Source organism: Gossypium hirsutum, chromosome A04 (genome assembly GCF_007990345.1).
Source record: "Gossypium hirsutum isolate 1008001.06 chromosome A04, Gossypium_hirsutum_v2.1, whole genome shotgun sequence".
In the NCBI taxonomy this organism is placed as follows: domain Eukaryota; kingdom Viridiplantae; phylum Streptophyta; class Magnoliopsida; order Malvales; family Malvaceae; genus Gossypium; species Gossypium hirsutum.
In genome coordinates, this window is record NC_053427.1 from 24,508,411 (window position 1) to 24,530,852 (window position 22,442).

At 35.9% G+C, this 22,442-nt stretch overlaps 1 protein-coding gene across 6 annotated transcripts; it reads left to right on the forward strand.

Moving 5' to 3' along the window:
- Positions 1-8,955: 8,955 nt before the first annotated feature.
- Positions 8,956-20,518, forward strand: LOC107948219 (TBCC domain-containing protein 1). Of its 6 annotated transcripts, none has more exons than XM_041111041.1 (10): positions 8,956-9,634; positions 10,267-10,407; positions 11,259-11,639; positions 13,154-13,258; positions 14,160-14,300; positions 17,108-17,311; positions 17,419-17,511; positions 17,684-17,795; positions 18,321-18,373; positions 20,307-20,518. In XM_041111041.1, exons 1-9 carry the CDS (start codon positions 9,146-9,148, stop codon positions 18,362-18,364), a joined length of 1,710 nt encoding a protein of 569 aa, XP_040966975.1. In that variant the 5' UTR covers positions 8,956-9,145; the 3' UTR covers positions 18,365-18,373; positions 20,307-20,518. The 6 variants fall into 6 exon arrangements, with proteins under 6 accessions (XP_040966975.1, XP_016738175.1, XP_016738176.1 ...); XM_016882685.2 differs by having other exon boundaries at positions 8,965-9,634; positions 11,217-11,639; XM_016882686.2 differs by lacking the exon at positions 20,307-20,518 and having other exon boundaries at positions 18,321-18,697.
- The last annotated feature ends 1,924 nt before the right edge of the window (positions 20,519-22,442 follow it).

Below are 22,442 nucleotides of genomic sequence, written 5' to 3' on the forward strand. Positions count from 1 at the left end.
GCTTTTAAATAATTTCAATATTTATTAACATATAAAACTAATTTGCTTGGGGTGCCATGAATTATTCAAATCGGCCGAATATCATTGAATCTCTAAAATCATGCTTATAACCACTTGGCCGAGTTTCACATTTCAAAGCCACTTATATATATTATTCAAAGTATTTAACAACACTTAAAAATCCAAAACCATAAAACTCAATTCATATAACACCAAACTCAATGCTAAATCACCCTAGGCACATTCGGCACTAGCACAAGCACACACACATTTAACTTTTCTAAAATTCAACTTTAACAAGCTTCCTATGCTTCCATGATAAAAACCGAATGCTCATCTTACCACCAACATGCATATTTAATTATCTCAAGCCTCTCTTAATCAATTTTATTCATAATAGCATGAACTCAACAATCCATTACTCATACAAAACAACATAACTGAAAACCTTACTCATTCCAAAAATTCAAATCTCAACTTGGTCACAAAAATAACTTGATATCTCACCAACACAACATCAACACCAAGCAAGAATGATGCATCCATGGCCGAGTGTCATTTCCATCACATAGCAAGATTTAGACCATGGGCTAGGTAGAACTCAAGCTAACAACTAAAATATGCATGCATCTCATGGAACATCATCAAAGGATGAACACTTTTTTTTGTTTTTCTTTCCTTCAACTCACGGCAAGGGGGGGACAATCACACATAACCTTTCTTTTTTTTTGTTTCTCATCCTACTAACACTAATATTTTATTGCCCATGCTCTTTATTTTATTGTTTCCTCCCATGATGCACCAACACAACATGTCTATGACATGTTTTGCCCATCACCCTTTGTCCATCCTAATGTCATGGCCGGCCACTACTAGATGGGGGGGGGGGAAATTAACATGCAAGTCCCCCCTTTTTCAACATGCACTAATAGGTCCTTATGTTTTGATCTATCACATTTCAAAAATGTCACACATAAGTCCTATTGACTAAATTCACATGAAATTTACTAAATCGAAGCTTAAAATTTTCACACATTTATTTTAGACAATAAATATCATGTTCAAATAATTTGGTGACTCGGTTTAGCGGTCCCGAAACTGCTTTCCGATTAGGGTCAAATTAGGGGTGTCACAACTCTCCCCCCTTTAGGGATTTTCGTCCCCGAAAATTTCCACCGATGCATAGTTTAGGATAACGTCCTCTTATTGAATTATATTCATATAAACATTATCTCATCGATAGCAATTGTAATTCATTATTGATTTCGCATCGATCTATAAAATCATTTTCTTATCTTAAAACAAATACTTTCTACAAGTATGCACAAATATCTCATTTTCTTGATTTCATAAGCAATAATCACTTAACTTAATTCACAAATGCATTTCAAACACATATTAAGCACATATTAACATGTATAATTCACATCATCAACCCACATTTTCATTCATGAATAAGCTGTAACCTAACCGAAAGTACACATATACTCAAACATCCCAATAAATATCCTTTATAACTTTATCACATCTCAATATTCAACTTAACTCATTTCCAAAAGAAAAGTCAACTTCCACGTACCTGAACATTTAGTTCATTTAGCACATTCAATCATAGTTAACGTTACCCGTATACAGTCGAATAGGCATAAAGCCTAATATAATACACTGGCATGAGATTTATTCTAGCGCATAACTCGTATATCCAAAATTATCAACATTCATCAAAAATTCTTTCAAACTTTCGAATGTCGAAACTTAATCAAAATAATTTCTTGAACAAGATTAACAAAATAGTGTCCATTCAGCAATAGCACATATAGCTCTTACAATGCCATATCCTAGATATGGTCTTACATATTCTCACATATCAAGCCGATGCCATGTCCCAGACATGGTCTTACACACTATCTCAAATCAATGCCTTCGTCCCAAACGAGGTCTTACATGAATTCCACTTCACACACTTAGTGCCCACTGACCGATCTCGCACTCATAGTGCTCGGTTAAAGGAATTCACACACACACAGTGCCTCTAATTATTCACATACATAGCGCTCTTATTCATTCGTTAATACACATTGATATGACTTAACCAAGTCTATAAACATCATGTATGTACACTTTTAAACATATCATCTCATTTAAATTTGAATTTGTATAGTAATGAGCACTTAAACTTTGCTCAAATTACCGGCACGAAGCCTACTAGGCACGAAGGCCCGAATACACGTCACCAGCATGATTACTCTTCGAGGTTTAGCACGGATATATTACTAGCACGAATGCTCTTCGGAACTTAGCCCGGATACATCACTAGCACGAATGCTCCTCGGGACTTAGCCCGGATATATCACTAGCACGAATGCTCCTCGGGACTTAGCCCGGATACATCACTAGCACAAATGCTCCTCGGGACTTAGCCCGGATATATCACTAGCACGAATGCTCCTCGGGACTTAGCCCGGATATATCACTAGCACGAATGCTCCTCGGGACTTAGCCCGGATACATCACTAGCACGAATGCTCCTCGGGACTTAGCCCGGATATATCACTAGCACGAATGCTCCTCGGGGCTTAGCCCGGATATATCACTCTCAATTCTCATGTACATATACACATATAGCAATACACATTAGTATATCATTTACATTACTTGAATGCAAACACAACATGCTTATCGACCATTCAACTTCCAGTTCCATAGCCACATACAAAAATCACATTTATAGTCATAACACTCTTTCAAAATTGCATCACTTATACCCTTATAATTCAATCCAAATCGAAATTCAAATACGAGTACATGATACGTACCTGATCAACTTAATAATTTAGGCATATCTAAGTGAAGTTATATCGCAAATTCTCATAGTCAGAAGCTTGCTACAGCTCGATCGGGATCAAGATTCATTGCAATACAGCAAACACATTTTAATAGCCAAAAATCATCACACTATCATTTTATCACTTTATGGCATGTATAAATAGACTCACGCGTGCTACGTTAGTCCTAGAATCGACTAAACCGTAGCTCTGATACCAATAAAATTGTAACACCCCGTACCCGAGACCGTTGCCGGAGTCGGACACGAGGGGTTCACAGACTAAATTCGCTTACTATCGCAGTCCATTTTAAAATTTTCCAGGCAGTTGGCTAACTGCGACACTGTCACCTTAAAAATCATATCTTGAGTTTCACAACTCGAAAATCAGTTTCGTAATTTTTCCCTGAAACTAGACTCATATGTCCATCTACATATTGTTTTCTAGAATTTTTGGTCAGGCCAATTAGTACAGTTTATTAGTCAAAGTCTCCCATGTTACAGGGATCGACTACACTGACCTTTGCGCATTACGACTTGGATATCTCCCTGCACACAGCTTCAATACTGATGCCGTTTGTTTCTATAGAAACAAGACTCAGAGAGGAATCTATACATATATGGAATGACTCCTAATTATCTCTGGTTAATTTATAATGAATTTCCAAAGTCGGAACAGGGAATCCAGAAACCGTTCTGGCCCTGTCTCACGAGAACCTGAATATCTCTTAACATACTGTCCATATGATCGTTTCGTTACTTTCCTATGAAAATAGATTCATCAAGGTTCGTTTACATAATTTATTCATTATTTAATTCCAATCCTACTATTTTTAGTGATTTTCCAAATCTACATCACTGCTGCTGCCAGCATCTGCCTTTAAGGTAGACTTTACCTATTTCATAGTTTCCATGATTCAACTAGCCCTTTTAGCATAAATAGCACAAATTATGATAGTGATTAACCATTCCATACCAAATGATTATAACATTATGCTCAAACATATATAAGCCATTTTCGCATGGCTATATACATTAACCAAAATATTCTTCCGCCACTAGTCTATTTTATACATGCCATAAGATAATCCAAAACATAGCAGTACCAAACAGTGGATAGTGATAGTGTGACTAGTTGCTGACAATCCCCGAGCCTGTAGCTTCGCAATGAGATCTATAAAATAGAGGAAACAGAGTAAACGGAGTAAGCATTACAATGCTTAGTAAGTTTTAAGCAGTGTCAACAGATAACAATCAAATTATAACATAGTTGTTCGTATTTTTATTTCACTCTTCCTTCGGGCATACCATCCCTTTACCGAATATGCACATCTCATCATATACAATAGGCAGATAAACTTTCACATAAAAGTGAGCTCATGTGACATAGATATATCGTATGATTTCACATCACCTCTCACACTGATCCGATGTCACATAATCATAGGAATAGTCTCATAGATTGCTCTCGTATGCATCACATAACTACCTTATGATTTAGTGCAAATCAAGCTCACATATAAACTTGGAGTACATACCTGTTTAACCTTTCGCATTGAATATATTTATAAGCAATTCTTATTACGAAGTCTTACCCGGACATAATCTCCACACGAAGTTATCGGGTCTTACCCGGACAAAATTCCCACACGCAGTCATCGGGTCTTTAGAGCTCGGATATAGTACGAGCACGAAGCTTACGGACATTAATCAGTGATAATATTCTGCATAAAGCCTGCGGGGTTTTAACCCGGATATAGTACTAACACAAATGCCCTTCGGGACTTATCACATTTATGCACTTTCACATCCATCACGTTGGCCACTCGGCCCTGTCACATATATACTCTTTCACATTCATCACATCGGCCATTAGGCCTTATCACATATATACACTTTCACATTCATCACATCGGCCATTAGGCCTTATCACATATATACACTTTCACATTCATCACATCGGCTATTAGGCCTTATCACATATATACACTTTCACATTCATCACATCGGCTATTAGGCCTTATCACATATATACACTTTCACATTCATCACATCGGCTATTAGGCCTTATCACATATATACACTTTCACATTCATCATATCGGCCATTAGGCCTTATCACATATATATACACTTTCACATTCATCACATCGGCCATTAGGCCTTATCACATATATACACTTTCACATTCATCACATCGGCTATTAGGCCTTATCACATATATACACTTTCACATTCATCACATCGGCTATTAGGCCTTATCACATATATACACTTTCACATTCATCACATCGGCCATTAGGCCTTATCACATATATACACTGTCTTGGCTGAATCTACATCTATCATTTTCCAATATCACAATTTAGAATTCACGTATGGGTTTAATCAATAGCTTATGAGCAACTAGAACAAGTTTATCAAGGTTTACAACACAATCTCAAATTCAGCACAAGCTGTTTTTCCTGAGCAATAGTCACTAAATCATTTATAACTGGAGCTACAAAACTCCAAATCACTTTCCGTTAATTTTTCCTGAATATAGACTCGTATATCTTCCATCCATAAAATTTCCAGAATTTTAGGTTTGGCCAATCAATACCAGATTTTTCTTAAAGTTTCCCCTGTTTCACTGTTTGACTAATCTGACCACTCTTCACTACGAATCAGATTTCTCATTTTACAGAATTCAAAATGTGTTGTATTTGATTTCATTTGAAACTAGACTCATTAAGGAGTCTAAGCATATAAATTTTATCTTATAACCATTTTTGTACAATTTATAATGATTATCTAAAAACAGAACAGAGGATTACAGTGTCATTCTGCACTGTCTCACACAACTTTAAATATCTCATTATCGGAAATAAATTTTCTTACACGGTTTCTTTTATAAGAAACTAGACTCATTAAGCTTTAATTTCATAATTTATTCAGCCTCCCATTCAACTCCAACAATTTATGGTGATTTTCTAAATTCATGTTACTGCTACTGTCCTGAGTAGGTTTATCACAATTTTACTCTTCTGACATATCCTTTTAGCACTTCATAATATCATATCCATTTGGCAACATATCATATCAATAATTTACCTATACTTCATAATAGCCATTAGGCTATATGCATAAAAATTTGCAATAGAGTTATGATTCTTTTAATATGTGCTTAACATATCATACTCAATCACATTATAGGCTTTAATACTTAAAACTTACCTCGATCGCTAATGTACGTCAATTCCGACTATTCGGCCAATTTCCATTTTTCCACGATCCGACTTTGTTTCCATAAGCTCTTGATGCTCAATCAACAATTTTTAACTTCAAATTTGCAAACAGCAATGTCATCACTTTACATAACAGAAATTAAATTTCATTACTTAAACTATCCACGACAATCACCTTCCGAGCACCTTAATTTTCTTTAAGCTAAACCACCTCATAGTATACATATACACATTCGGCTAATTATAAAACAAATCAGCACTCATTACCGAATCATTGACTAAAATCGCATTCGGTAATATGCTTTTAAATAATTTCAACATTTATTAACATCTAAAACTAATTTGCTTGGGGTGCCATGAATTATTCAAATCGGCCGAATATCATTGAATCTCTAAAATCATGCTTATAACCACTTGGCCGAGTTTCACATTTCAAAGCCACTTATATATATTATTCAAAGTATTTAACAACACTTAAAAATCCAAAACCATAAAACTCAATTCATATAACACCAAACTCAATGCTAAATCACCCTAGGCACATTCGGCACTAGCACAAGCACACACACATTTAACTTTTCTAAAATTCAACTTTACCAAGCTTCTTATGCTTCCATGATAAAAACCGAATGCTCATCTTACCACCAACATGCATATTTAATTATCTGAAGCCTCTCTTAATCAATTTTATTCATAATAGCATGAACTCAACAATCCATTACTCATACAAAACAACATAACCGAAAACCTTACTCATTCCAAAAATTCAAATCTCAACTTGGTCACTAAAATAACTTGATATCTCACCAACACAACATCAACACCAAGAAAGAATGATGTATCCATGGCCGGGTGTCATTTCCATCACATAGCAAGATTTAGACCATGGGCTAGGTAGAACTCAAGCTAACAACTAAAATATGCATGCATCTCATGGAACATCATCAAACATACCTTAGCCTAGTTACATGCATGGCCGAACCTCTTCAATCTTTCTTCTTCCTTCCTCCTTAAAATTTTCGGCCAAGGATGAACCAAAGGATGAACACTTTTTTTTTTGTTTTTCTTTCCTTCAACTCACGGCAAGGGGGGGACAATCACACATAACCTTTCTTTTTTTTTTTGTTTCTCATCCTACTAACACTAATATTTTATTGCCCATGCTCTTTATTTTATTGTTTCCTCCCATGATGTACCAACACAACATGTCTATGACATGTTTTGCCCATCACCCTTTGTCCATCCTAATGTCATGGCCGGCCACTACTAGATGGGGGGGGGGAAATTGACATGCAAGTCCCCCCTTTTTCAACATGCACTAATAGGTCCTTATGTTTTGATCTATCACATTTCAAAAATGTCACACATAAGTCCTATTGACTAAATTCACATGAAATTTACTAAATCGAGGCTTAAAATTTTCACACATTTATTTTAGACAATAAATATCATGTTCAAATAATTTGGTGACTCGGTTTAGCGGTCCCGAAACCGCTTTCCGACTAGGGTCAAATTAGGGGTGTCACAGTTGTTATGCTAATCCCCAAGAAACCTCGGCCTAATCTACAATTAAATACTCTAAGAAATCATTCGTGTTTTCCCTTTCACATTTTATTTGCACATTTTTCTTCTTTTGCACACTCAGTTCCTGAAACAAAATAAAACAATTAACTTATATAGAGGGAATACACAAAAAGCACATTATCAACAAACAAACTTAACAAACTATTGGCAAGCACGACAATGATCACCCTAAAATAATTACTAGCTTAATGTAAACTTTGGAAAACTAACATGACAAAGATCAATATAAACATTCCTAGTAGTCAACATGATAGTATAAATTCGATTGTGAAAACATGATTATGGCTAGACTTAGGCAATATCAAATACAAGGAAAAAGTAACCAACACCATAACACAAAATGACACAAATATATGAGTTGTTAGGTCTAAATGATGCTGTAGCCCTCTAAAAACTAGATATACAATCAAGATGAAAGAATTTAACCACTACTCAATGAATAAACCAGAACTTAAATACCTGATAGTAATTTTAGAAGCAAGAAAATCTAGAATTAATTTCCTCAAAGATGCCATTACCTAAGAATACTTCATATAATCATATCAAGCCTTATTTCACTGATATCAAAATCTAAAATTCTTACTTCCACCATATCAGATAACTTCGCTTGCAGTTTCTTAATATACTTCAAAGCCTTTGGTGACAAATTCTCAAAAACCCATATCCTAATCTTCATTCTGTAAGCCATCATTTTGACTCACTATATCCTCCCTTTTCTCTTTAAACACCTTTTACTGTCACTATCTAATAGCTTTTTTTGTGTCCTTCGTCGACGCTACTCTTTCTAGATTCCTCATCAATGAAATCCTATACTTTGCATTCCACATCGTATACTGATTTTCTTAATCTTAATTTAATCTTTATACTTTTTTTTATCTTCTTAGAAAAAATTCTTTAAGTAATTTCTCTAGATCAATTGAACTGATTTAAGATTTTTTTACCATTCCAAAAAATCCCAATTCCCCTTCAAAACTTAACTTAAAAACTTAACCTAAGTTTTTATTTTTAGGGGTTAAAACAACATAATTCTATGCTAATGATTTAAATTTTTAAGAAAACAAATTTAATTATATGTAAAATGAAATACCTACGTAATGATTTATTCAACATTCCGTTTAAAATTTAACGAAAAAGTGATCGAAACGATCAAAGTTTTTAATGGCAACATTTAAATTGACAATTTTTTTTTAAATGATGAAAATAAAACGCCATAATGCTAAAATGAGTATTTGGGTAATTTAGTCTAAATTCTTTTGAGCTAATAACATAATAATTAATTAAGGTAAATAATTAGATCCTCTCCATTAATGTTAAGCCCATTGAAATCCTGCCACGTAAAGAGTTCCTCTGCACCCAACCCCTCAGTCTCTCCTCTCGGCTCTCGCACTACCCACTTCAAACATCATTCCTTCCATTATCGAGGATCTGCAAAACCAAAACTTTCCATTTTCTGTCTTTTGAAAAGAAAATAAAAAGAACGAAAGAAATCCCCTCCTCTCTCAACTAAAGCGATGACCGACTCCATTGAACCATCAACTTCAACGAGCGACCCCAATTCGAATTCGACTCCAACCCCGACCATTCTCCTCCACCCGCGACGCGAGCCTTTTGAGCACGGCCTCCTACCCATCCAGAAGCTCATATTCACAGACCCAGTTCAAGCCCTAACCCAGCTCAAGGAAAAACTCTCATCGTCCTTAGCTCTCCGAGTCGGCTCGGCGGCCCTCGCTGACGCGCTTCAGATCTCATCGGACCATGCGCGTCTCATCCTCGACACTCTCTCCTCGGTTCTCCACTCCGAATCCGACCCACTCGTTACCGCCCGGCCCGAGGATGTCGACTCTATTGGAGCTGATTTGCGTGATCTGGTCCTGTTTTTGTACATTCAATCGTATAAGAGACTTTTGCCGCGGTCGCACAAGGACTCTGCTGCAGTTGCGGATGTTTGGCCTTCCACGTCAGCTTTCGACGGTTACTTGTCGGCTCTTTCGCCTTTGCAGGTAAGGAATTTAATCAACTCGTCTTTCTTTTTGATGAAATGTGGGTTTTCTAATTTGGATTTGTGGTTGTTGAAAATTAGGTGGTTGTTGATATAATTTCAATGTCATTTTAACAATAGCATCAGATTCATGCAACTTTTATGAAAATGAACATCTTCGTTTCGGGGCTGATAAAAGTCACGAAATATTGACTCTTGATTGCCATTTGGGAAACAATCATATGCTTCTTTTTATGTTTTGGCAAATTGAAAGATATCTCTAAGGATTATGTTGCTCCTTTCGATAATTGAGGCTATGTTTGGTGTTAATCTTATCAGTGGTTTTTTTTTTTGGTTTTGGAAAAGAAGCGAAAATGTCTTTGATGATACAAAAGCTAATAATGTTTTTGAAGAATTAAAAGTTTAATATTTAACTTTCCCATACCTAAAATGCATGATTATACATCAGGATTTTCTAACATGATTTGTTGTTTGTCCCACCTCTTTATTCTGCTAATTATCTCAGTAATGCAGATTTCACTGTCTGAACGTTTGCTATAATTATGGTTCTATTTGCTGTTAGAAGTCACTGACCAGAGTCTTTTAGTTCATGTGAGCACTTGGACTTAACCTTGGTGGTTCCTCTTATCACAGCTTGTCCGCAGCAACACTCGTCGGTTTATGCCATCACTGGCTGATGAAGAGGCCCATCAATTGTCCTATCTACAAAAGCACTTGGCTAACATTCTCTCTCTTTTATCAGAGCCTGTGGAGGGGGAAGGCGAAGAGTCTATGGTTTGTAACACTGCTTCTTGCTATTTGAACTCTGAATTTTGATGTTCTCTTCCTGTTTTGGGTTTTTATTTATTTATTTATTTATTTTTTCATTTCAAGAAAAACTCAAATATTTGAGATATGCAAGGATTGCATTTTTTTTCTCAGTAATTTTTTATTTGTTTTATTTGGACTATTCATTTGTCTTTGTAGTTCATTTATGAAAATAACTGTCATTTTAAAAGGTGAAGAACAGATGAATCTTTTCAGTGGTTGCACTTTGTAGAGCCAAATATTGATGCCAAATACTAATGAGCTGGGATGTAGATCATGCTGCCTATAAAATGTCTTGACATGATTTATTTTTTGTATTTGAAGGAATAATCTGGCTCATCTTACTAGAAAACTCAATAAGTCTATCTGTTATGAAACAATGGAATCCTCATTGTGCACTTTTTCTCCTTACATGTTGCCTTTGCTTTAGATTGGTTTGCAACCTAAAACTGGTTTGTTTTAGTGCTAAACCTGGTTTTATGATGGATGGAAAAATTGGAGTTGTCATTTGCATGGATAAAATAATAAATATAAGCAGTTAATCGCTGATTTTGAGCTGAAACTTTATCTGTAAGTGTTCAGAATATAAACTGGAGATTTTATGAATATTTTGTTATTTTTTGTCCGTACCTTCTTCCTCTCACATGACTTTCCATATTTTGATTTGTTTTCTTCTCTTTATCCTTCCTCCTTTTTATCAGCTAGACTGTCATAACTCTCTTATTATGTTTCTTGATTGTTCTTTCTTGTTGCTATTTGTTTGTGCTTTTTATTAGCTTCTATGGCTTGGTTTGCTCATTGAAATACCATTCCTTCAGATTTTAACCATGAAAGGATTTGAGCACCTTGGATTTCTGATTCATTTTGGTGATAAGGGATCTGAAGGAGTTCCTTTAAGCCAAGCTGCTCCCTTTTTTGCTAATTCTGATCCAGACATGCCTGCTGTTCCTGTGCTGGCATCACAAGTTCATGATTGGCTTCTAGAGATCATAGCTGCTTCTTTGGAGCATGTTTCTGAAAAAAATTCTGCAAAAGAAAGTGGTTCTCCAAGCAGCTCTGATCAGGATATTGCTATGTCTGATGCTAGTCCAGGTTCTGCCAAAGCCTCACAAAGTGCGAGCAGTTCTTTTTTCATCGAGGGCGTCTCTAAATCATCTTATGTAAAGCAGGCATCAGATCTTAAAAATTCTTCTGTGAAGGTTAGCTTATATTTGCATTGGGATTTAGTGAAACCTGGAAATATACGAGTTATTGCTGTGTAATGTTTTTCTTGATTCTCATTTAAATGCAGTAGCCTACACCTCTGAAGGTACTTTATGATCTAGATTTTTTATTGATCTCCATGTTATTGTCATTTAACTACTGTATAGAATCTGCTGGAGAAAAAAGAAAATAGAAACTCATATTAGGTTATTATATATATGCAACCATCTTATAGGTATTGGGATGGTTGTCTGTTTGGTGCATATTTCATGGATGAGATAAGATTTAGATGCCAGTATAGGCGGGGATATTTTCTTTTGTGTTACTTATAATCAAATAATGTGGTTTAAGGGAGAAAACAACAACAATAGAAAGAAGTAGGCTGATCAAACAAGTAGGAAAGAAGATGGAACTCTAGAAAACTTAGGTTTAAAAAAAACCTCTAGTTTTCCGTTAATTCAAAGAACATAATTAGAATAACAGTAATGGCTGTAAAGCCTACAACTTATTTATATAGGCTTTCTTGCAAATAAAGTTTTATTTCTAGCCCTAGGTTTAAACCCTAAAGATAGCTAATACCCTAGCCATCTATAATATATGTCTAATACTTAAAATAAATATTATAAAGTAAAATTAAAATAATAAAATATTATAATATAAATAAAGCTCTTGCATCAATAAAGATGCTATACTTTGTAAATATAATTGTTGTCGATTCTGTATTCTGTATTCCTTTTTTCCATGTATCTTTATTTGTGGAATGATGTACACGTGGAGAGAAAAAGATTGATTACGTACAAGGCTTGAATGGTAGCTGTCTTACAGTATATTGCTTTGACTCTCTTATTTTCCTTGAAGTACCCATCTCTGGCATGTATTTGAACATGGATATGAACATATGATCCTTCAAATATATGAACAAAGCTAGAAAAATTTAAACATACCCGTGCAGGAAATGTACCCTTATCTGACACTTGCTGTCGAGTTTGAACAAATATAAGTCTTGCGTAATATGTCTTACTTGAAACAAGAAGCACGAAGGTGGAGCACTTTTTACATATGGTGCAATTAGTCCTACCTTTTTAGTGTTAGTGATTTTTGGATTTTTCATATCGCAATATTTTCAAGTTTTATGATAAATTCTTCCTATATCAATATGGTTTAATGATTTCTTTAGATGTCTGTAGTAGTGCTTGAATGCCAAACATCAACTGCAATCTGTTGAATTTTGGCACTTTGATGAACTTTCTGATTTCTTGTAACCCATTAAGTAGGATAAGAACCTTTCCTTGCTTGAGGCTAAACACTTTTATTCCTTCATGTTTTGGCATTTTTTGCTCTTGGTAAAGGTTTTCTTCAACCCATTATTTTGCGAATGCTTAGCTTGCTTTTATACCAAAAATAATTGACATAGGGATATGCTGACAACTTCTGTCAATCCTTGATTATTGTTTGATATTTATGTATTTTGTCTTAAAACACCTCTAACTTTACATGATTATAATTTCAGGTCATTAATTGCCATGACTCAGTCATTTACGTTTTAGCACCTTTAAGATATGCCACCATATATGGATGCTCTGATGCTACTATAGTTCTTGGAGCCGTTGGCAAGGTATTTTGCCTTTGTGGTGTACTAATTATGGACTAGTGGAACTACTGTAATGTGGAATTTGGATGCAGATAGTTTTTCCTCATTTAATTTAGTTTTGGTGCATGGCATTACTGACAATATTTTTATGGGATTTAGAACTGTATCCTGGAAGAACATTTATTCTGATACTTCTTATTCACTATTATATTGACTGGAAAATGTACGTCACTATTAAATATTTTATTAAGTTGTTTCTTTGTTTCCAAAGGCACCCTATTGAAAGGCGATCTGGCATGTTACTGTTTTATTCCTTATGTTCTGACTTACGATACGGCTATTTGTATATCTCTGATTTCATTTGTCTAGCACCTAGTAGTAATCTATGAATTCACTTTCAGAGTGTCTCTGGATCTAATGTAAAGACATTGTATCCTCCGTTTGAAAATCTATCATCTAAGGTTGCTTGGTCTGTTTTTATTTGAATACATAGAATAGTCCTTTTCATCTTTGCTCCATTACCTGGCAATGCCAAAATTAGTAAAATGAATTTGTATGAACTGAAATATGGCCATTCACATGTGCAAAAATCAGTTTCTATTGCTAAGATCGTTGAATCAACAACAAATGATTTCCGGTCCTACATGCTATATGCCTATGCCTTCTTTGTGTTAAGTCTGTTAAAATTTGAATTTGATGTTGGTTTCACTTAATGTTTTCCCTCTTGTAATCTTGTTTGCAGTAGTTATTTTCTTATGGAAATGATTTATGTTCCACCACACAATTTTTTTCCATGTTTTAATAGTACTTTCTTGTAAAACAATCAATGTAATGTTTATACCCTTTAATGAACAACCCATTTTCTAGTTCAATTATGACTTGCTCTCAGTTCACAAATAGATATGTTATTTTTCTTTTATTGCAGGCAGTAAGAGTTGAGCACTGTGAACGAGTTCATGTTATTTTAGCTTCAAAACGAGTTTGCATTGTCAATTGTCGCGAGTGTATATTCTTTTTGGGAGTGAACCAGCGACCCCTAATTGTTGGTGATAACCACAAGCTACAGGTAAGTGATCCACAAGCATCCTCTTTTGTCAATGCAACAGGAATTTAATGTGATCACATAGTTCAACTTGAGTTTTGGGATGAGAATTTGTAGAGAACCTATTTCTATTTAAATGCCAACTAGTCTTATTATAGGGGATTGACCCGGGGGGGGGGCAGAATTCAAATTTTTATTCAAGCTTAGCTTGGGTAAGTTAACCAAGCTCCAAGCTGAAAATGAGCTTTTTGCTCATAAGTCATAGATTCCATAGAAGCTTCAATTGTAAGGCATGATGTGCTTAAAAAATAGATGGCAAAATCCACTAAGATTTATAAAATAGGCCATGTTATCTCAATGGTTGTTAACTTGGGTCTTCTATGTGCTAATGTGCATAATTGGTTGCAAAATGAGACAACTTAAGAGCGGTATAGATCGACCATTTCCCTTCCCTTCCTTATTTAAGTGATACGGGATTTTATTAAAACAACAAAAGGTTTCCCCTTCCCCAACTCCTTACCTTGTTTGTTTTCCTCTTTTGGGCTCATAAAAATCCGTCTACCTAAAATTTTCAAAACTTTATGTAAGATTTTTAGCACATGTAGTGTACTTTCTCAATAATATCAAGAATGCTATAGAGAAGAAAAAATTATTTCTGAATAGTCACTCAAGTAGTATGTTAGGTAAACACGTGTGATGAGGTTTAGGGAAATGACACTGGAGTTTTATATTATTGTGTTGTTTTATTTATTAATTATTAGGCATATGGTACACGGCCAGGGCCTAGAATTATTGGCATTCTTTAGGGTTTAGATCTAGGGCTAGGAACAAAACTTTACTCGCAAGAAAGCCTATATAAATAAGATGTAAGCTTTACAGCCAACATTATTATTCTGAATATTTTCTTTGAAGTAATAGAGAGAAACTAGAGGTCTTTTATAACCCTACGTTTTCAAGAATTCCAACTTGTTACTAACTCGTTTTACAGGCCTAATTCTATTGATCTACTGTTGTTTTCCCTAAACCACACTAATTTTGGCATTAAAACCTAATTAGACTGTAGGGTTTATATTAGGGTTTGATATTAAGCCATGGTTGGATGTGTTAGAGGTTGAGGAGGAAATCAGCATCAAGAAACAGGAGTGGCTGTGATACTTGTGATTGAAGAATTTTTGCATTCAATTTTGCTTGGCTGCCACAAGAACATGTGGGAACCAAATGGAGATTCTGGAAAGTGCCCACAACCAGTTGCATATTCCTGAAGGTAGTCCTGCTGATGAATCTTGATCAATACAAGACCCTTCTAGAGAATGTAGGAGATGTAACTGGAGTTTGAATTAGCCAGAAAAGTGGAGTTGGTGTCACTACAAGAATTCGGTGGCAAATTGATCCTTTTGGACCTGCTGCTGTACCGGCTTACTTATTGTGTGCAGAGATTTGAGTTCGGCTCATTGTTCTTTGACTGCATAGACTATGAAGACTGGATTAAGCAAAAAAAAAAAAAAAAAAACAAAGAAAAAGAGAAAAGTCTTGAACTTATTTGGCTAGGTTCTAACTTCTAACAGCCCTGGCTCATCTGCTCAGATATTTGCTGTAGCATTTCCGGAAAATTATGAACCTCCACCAGACTGTGCAAATGCTTACTGGACAGGGTACTTTACAAGCTGATCAGCTTTAAAATTCTCTTTAGAGTAATAAGCAGCTACTATCTGGCAACAAGGCAACTTGAATTTTTCAAAGGGGTGAATGATAGATGTTGTGGCTATTGCTTAACATCATGATGCTGTTACAGGTACTGAGAAGCAGCACTTGGCCAGTGATTATGCAAAATAGCCATCAATGCTAGACAAGGAGCTGATCAAATAAGTTTTTCTAGCCAAGGAGAGTGATGCAGGAGTTTTATATTATTATGTTAGTTTTATGTATTATTAGACATATGATAGATCTCTTGGGCCTAGGATTATAAATTCTCTTTAGGTTTTAAATCTGTGGCTAGGAACAAAGTGTTATTTGCAAGAAAACCTGGTAACTTAACTTGCAAGGAAGCCTATACAAAAATGGTGTAAGCTTTACAGCCAACATTATTATTCTGATTATTTTTCTTTGAATTAACAGAAAGAAATTATATAACATTACAACTTTTTTTGAGTTCCTACTTGTTTTAACTTGTTTTACTGCCCTAGTTCTATTGATTTACTGCTGTTTTCCCCTAAAGCAAACCTTTTATAGAGGAAACAGTAGTAATTCAATAGAATTAAGGGTGAAAAACAAGTTAGAAGTTGGAACTGTAGTTAATATTTTTTTTAGAAAAATAGGGCTATAAAAACCTCTAGTTTTTTAAGTCTATTTATTAAGAGAACAATGAAGTTATTTGTAAATCTATTTTACAGCTTATCTGTTTGAGGGTTTGGGGGATTTTTTTTCTTGCCATTTTTTAATGCAAATTGCTGATATCACTATGTTAGACAGTATGTAGAATATTAGGGTTTTCAATGGATATGTAATTCCGCTGGGGTCTATTTAGCATATTCCATAGCTAATTAAGCTGCAAAATAGAATATGGGCTCTTGCAGACCATTGGTTGACAGCACTTCCAAGAGAGCATTCCTTGATCTTTTCCCAGCTGGTAGATGGGACTTTCAGATCATTGATTAATCTCTAATGGGTTTTTATGTTTTAGACTCATCTTTCTATTGTCTTGAGTTGGTTTTGTGGTGTTACACTGTTATGAAGTTATAGTTATGAAATTCTTGTGTTGGTTTTGGTTGTTATCACTCTTATGGACTTAATCACTCAGCAAGACTTAACAGTTGGGAAATTCTTAACATCAGGTGGCACCCTATAACACGTTCTATTCACAGCTGGGGGAACACATGACTGAAGTTGGCATTGATGCAACTATCAATAGATGGCATGAGCCTTTGGCCCTTGGAGTGATCGATCCGCACGATTCATTATCTCATCCTGCAGGAGTTGCTGATGCTCAAACCGAGTCTGCTGCATGCCTAGATCCTGATCAGTTTACAAATTTTCTGGTATGCTTTTATGTATTTCATGGCATAGCTTGGGAAATCTTCATATCCTTCTTTTCTGTTACCTTTTTATGATTTGATCTTGTTGACAGATTTTCTTTAATCTGCAGATTCCGAACTGGTTTGAAGGTGAACCCATTAAGTCAACAAGGAATAATCCATTCCCCTTACCTGATCTGTACTTCACATCTCAACAGAGAAATGTAATTGCACTAAAGCCCAACCAAGGATGACAAAATTTTGACTTTATAGTTTGAGTTGGTTTTATCTGCATGATAGAAGAAATGTTGTGTATTTAGAATTAATGGTTGTTTTTATTGATTTTCCAATATTTAATTGACTGAATTTTTGTTTTCTTCCTATTGTCATTGGCAGAAAAAGAATTTAGGTGAGATTCAGCAAATATTGAGAGAAGCTCCCCTCGAAGAAAATCGAAAAAGAGAGTTATCATGTGCTCTTCATATATACTTCAAAGACTGGTTATATGGTAATCCATCATCTCTATCCTTTTTGTTATGCACTTTTTAGTTCTATATGTGGTGGTGTTCATTATTGTTTTAGGTATATTCATGGTTGTAGTTTTATTTTTGTATTTTCGTAGTCCAGATTTCTTTTTGATGATGTGGTAAAAATTATATGGTCCCTTCTTACTGAATTCATGATTTTGTGAACGAAGATTTTATTGTTTCAAATGAATAATGGTTAAATTCCTGTTGGTTTTGAGTATGTTCCCACACATTGTCATTAATCCTTGCCATTTGATTATGTGATGGTTTTGCCCTTATTCAATGTCTTTTTTCCTTGTGAGGTTTTAAGTAAAATTAGATCAATAAATTGTGGGATTGAACTGTCAACATTCTATACAGTCTATGGAATTCTTAGTTCATCTGACCTGGTTTTAAACCAAACTTTATATTGTATGCGACGAACTTAAGAGATTCTTTTAGCAAATGAGCTGAAAAGGACGAGTTCATTTACCTAAATTTTGTTTCTTCTGTAATATAATTTGCAGCTTCAGGAAATATTCGCCAGCTGTACTGCCTACTAGGTGATTGATACCTCAAGGTAAATCTGCATATGATTAGATGAGTTATAGAAGAATGGTTTATGGCTTTCTTTTAGTTTCAATCATTTGCCGATTGGCTCAGGTCATTTCTATTGGTACAACAGGCTTTTGAGAATCACCTTGTAATTTGGAACGGCACAAAATTTTATGGATTGGCAATGCAATTAGATAATATGCATTTGCTAATCTCAATGTATTATTTTTTTGGATGAGTAGGAAAATAATGTTATTGTAATATTTGTTACCCTAGGTCTTCGGTTTTTGTGAATTTAAATACTTGATTTGTTGGAATTCCTAAAATTAAGGACAAAAAACTTACCTTATTACTAGGAGTTCTCTTGTAAATAGAAACTAATCTTAGTCACTGATTCTTAGGAAGTTACTGATTTTTAGGGATGTTTTTTCCTTGTTTATGTGAATTCCTCTCTTTATAGGTGTAAACTAATTAGCAGAAAAATAAGGATCTATTTTCTAAGTTTCTTCATGGTATCAAGAGCTTCAGGATTCATTCGATCCTGCTCATTCGTCCCTAATCTCACTTCCTAAAAAAAATCCCTCCGGTTTAGTCTTCCTCTCATGGGTGACGTCAATGAAACTCTGTCTGAAACTGAGACTTCACAAATAACTCAGAATGTCAATCAGGGAATCATTCAAGGTGAACTTAATTCCTCCCTTATAATCACCAATCATCGGCTAAATGGGAAGAACTTCTTACAATGGTCTCTATCGGTCCTTATGGTGATTCGTGGTCGTGGCAAATTAGGATACATCAATGGAGAAATTCCTCAACCAACCACAGCTGATCCGACTTATGCCACTTGGGAACTCAACAACTCGATTGTAATGGCTTGGCTAATTAATTCGATGGAAGGCCATATAAGCCGCACTTATCTTTTCTTCAAAACTGCAAAAGACATGTGGGATGCAGTCAAAGAAAACTACTCGGATCTTGGAAACGCCTCCCAAGTATTTGAGATCAAGCTTAAGTTAAAGGATATCCGACAAGGGACACTCGAAGTAACTCACTACTACAACAATCTAAAAATTTTGTGGCAGGAACTGGATATGTACTATGAGGCAGATTGGAGTGAAGGATTGGAACACACCAAGTTCATGACTCACCTCAACAATGAACGTCTTTATGAGTTTCTAGCAGGACTGAATCGTGAGTTAGATAAGGTCCGTGGCCGAATTCTGGGCAGATCACCTCTACCAACCATCGGTGAAGCATTTGCAGAAGTTAGAAGAGAAGAAAAGCGCCGTCTTGTCATGATAGGAGACTCAAAGGAACCTAAACATGTGACAACTATTGGCAACCAGTCTACTGAGACCTCTGCCTTCATCTCCAGAGGTCCACAGCCACAAAAACCACGTGCTGGAAATGATTCTGGATCAACCAGGCCATGGTGTAACCACTGCAACCGTGTTGGTCATACAGAGGAAAAGTGCTTCAAACTCTGGCTATTCTGAAAAAAACAGAAGGATAATAAGATTGCCCTGTTATCCTCCACTGCTGCAGATGATGTTCTCGATGTTTGCCTAACCAAAACCCAACTTGAGACTCTCCATAAGATACTTGGTACTTCCACTACTCATGGATCTCTAGCCACCCAAGGTACTGCCCTCAATATTGCCTTTGAATCAAATAATCAATCCTCTTGGATACTCGATTTGGGTGCATCCGATCACATGAAAGGTAACTCCACTTTGTTTCACACCTATACCCCTTGTCACGACAAGTCCCGAATCCGCATAGCTAATGGTTCTTACTTACCTGTGGCTGGAGTAGGAGAAGTACAAATAACAGAGAATTTGTTTCTCAATAAAGTCCTACATGTCCCAAACTTGTTCTGCAATTTACTTTCAATCAGTAAACTTACTAAGGATGAAAAACTTCTTGCTGAATTTTCTGCAATTGGTTGTGTGATACAGGAACAGAAATCGGGGAGGATGATTGGCACTGCTAAAGTTGATGATAGACTATATGTTTGGAATAAAGACAGCACACAAGGAGGATTGGCTCTATCCACTTCAAAAGAGGACACAATTATGTTATGGCACTGTAGGTTAGGGCATCCAAATTTTTTGTATTTGAAGAAACATCTTCCGCTGTTATTTCAAAATAAAAGTATTAATTCCTTGAAGTGTGAAATTTGCCAATTATCCAAACATACCCGTGTGCCATACCCATTAAAACCATATATCCAGTCCCAACCATTTTCATTAATCCACAATGACCTATGGGGAGCCAGCCGAGTGAAAAATATTACTGGGGCTAGGTGGTTTATAACATTCATTGATGATCACACTAGGGTATGTTGGGTCTATCTCTTCAAAAAAAAATCTGAAACACCTAAAGTATTCCAACATTTTAACTCAATGGTTCGAACCCAGTTCAACTCCACCATACATACTCTTCACACTGATAATGGGAGAGAATACTTTAACTCTGTCCTAAGCCCATACCTTTTTGACCAAGGCATCATACACCAAAGCTCTTGTCCTAACACTCCTCAACAAAACGGGATCTCTGAGAGAAAAAATCGTTATCTCCTTGCTGTAGCTCGAGCCATAATGTTCACCATGAATGTTCCAAAATACTTGTGGGGAGAGGCTGTCCTCACTGCTGCTATCTCATAAACCGAATGCCATCAAAGGTCCTCAATTTCCAAACACCTCTAAATACCCTTCTAAAGTCCTTTTCTCTATTTCGTATTCCTAATCTTCCAGCCAAAATATTCGGTTGCAAAGTTTTGTCCATAACCATCAACCAAATCAATCCAAACTTGATCCTCGAGCCCACACCTGCATCTTCATTGGATATTCCCCCACACAAAAAGGTTATAAGTGTTACTCACCAACCTTGCGCCGAATGTTTCTCTCGGGATGTTACCTTTTTTGAACATGAATCATACTTTGCAGCATCTCATCTTCAGGGGGAGATTTTTAATGAAGATAAGACCTTTAATACTCTCCTCATTATACCTCATGATCCTACAACTACTATCACAAACAAGCCTAACAACTAAGGTGCTGTGGTAATCCTAGATTTAGGGACTGTTTCCCCTGTGCAGGAGCAAGAAATTAGCCTGATCCTTCCAAATAATAATACCACCACCGAAGTACAGCCCCCTGATCAAGGAAAACAGCAAAAACAGGTTCCCGAAGTACAGGTTTAATCTTGACGAAATCGTTCTCCTAAAACTGATACAGCAGTGCCAATTGCATCCCCAACCGAGGACTGTTCTGAAACAGAAGTCTCACCTCTGTCACCATCTATTTATCTTTCAATTGTAGTTCGAAAGGGCACAAGGAGCTGCACTCAACACCCTATTTCTCGGTTTGTATCCTATGGAAATTTATCTAAGTCTTACAAAACTTTTGTGACTAATGTTGATTCTGTAAAAACTCCAAAAAATATAGAAGAGGCTCTTGAATCAGTTGAGTGGAGACAAGCTGTGATGGAAGAAATGAAGGCTCTCAAAAATAATGAAACATGGGAAGTCTCGGATCTACCTAAGGAAAAAAAAATAGTAGGATGCAAATGGATCTTCACTACGAAATTTAAACCCGATGGCCGTATTGACCGATACAAGGCTCGACTTGTGGCTAAGGGCTTCACCCAAACTTATGGTCTTGACTACGACGAGACGTTTGCACCAGTTGCCAAGCTAAACACCATTCGCGTCCTCCTAACTCTTGCTGCCAATCTTGATTGGCACTTGACTCAATTGGATGTAAAAAATGCTTTCCTCAATGGAGAATTAAGTGAGGAAGTGTAAATGGATTTCCCACCCTGATTTGAAGAAAGCAAGGGCCAAGTGTGTAAGTTGAAGAAGTCCTTGTATGGGCTAAAACAATCTCCACAGGCGTGGTTCAGCCGATTTGCAAAAGCTATGACCAGCAAAAATTACATTCAAGGGCAGGTAGACCACACCATATTCTACAAGCACTCGGAAAAGGGAAAATGCTGCATCCTTATCGTTTATGTGGACGATATAATATTAACAGGAGATGACTTAAGCGAAATTGTGAGGTTGAAAGAATTTTTTGGTACAGAGTTCGAGC

Bases quoted from the DNA above. Each gene is read 5' to 3' on its own strand.
- LOC107948219 (XM_016882685.2), top strand. From the start codon at position 9,146: ATGACCGACTCCATTGAACCATCAACTTCAACGAGCGACCCCAATTCG. The intron at 10,408-11,216 runs GTTTGTAACACT...GCTTTTTATTAG, and splicing joins GGGAAGGCGAAGAGTCTATG to CTTCTATGGCTTGGTTTGCT. The intron at 11,640-13,153 runs GTTAGCTTATAT...TTATAATTTCAG, and splicing joins TTAAAAATTCTTCTGTGAAG to GTCATTAATTGCCATGACTC.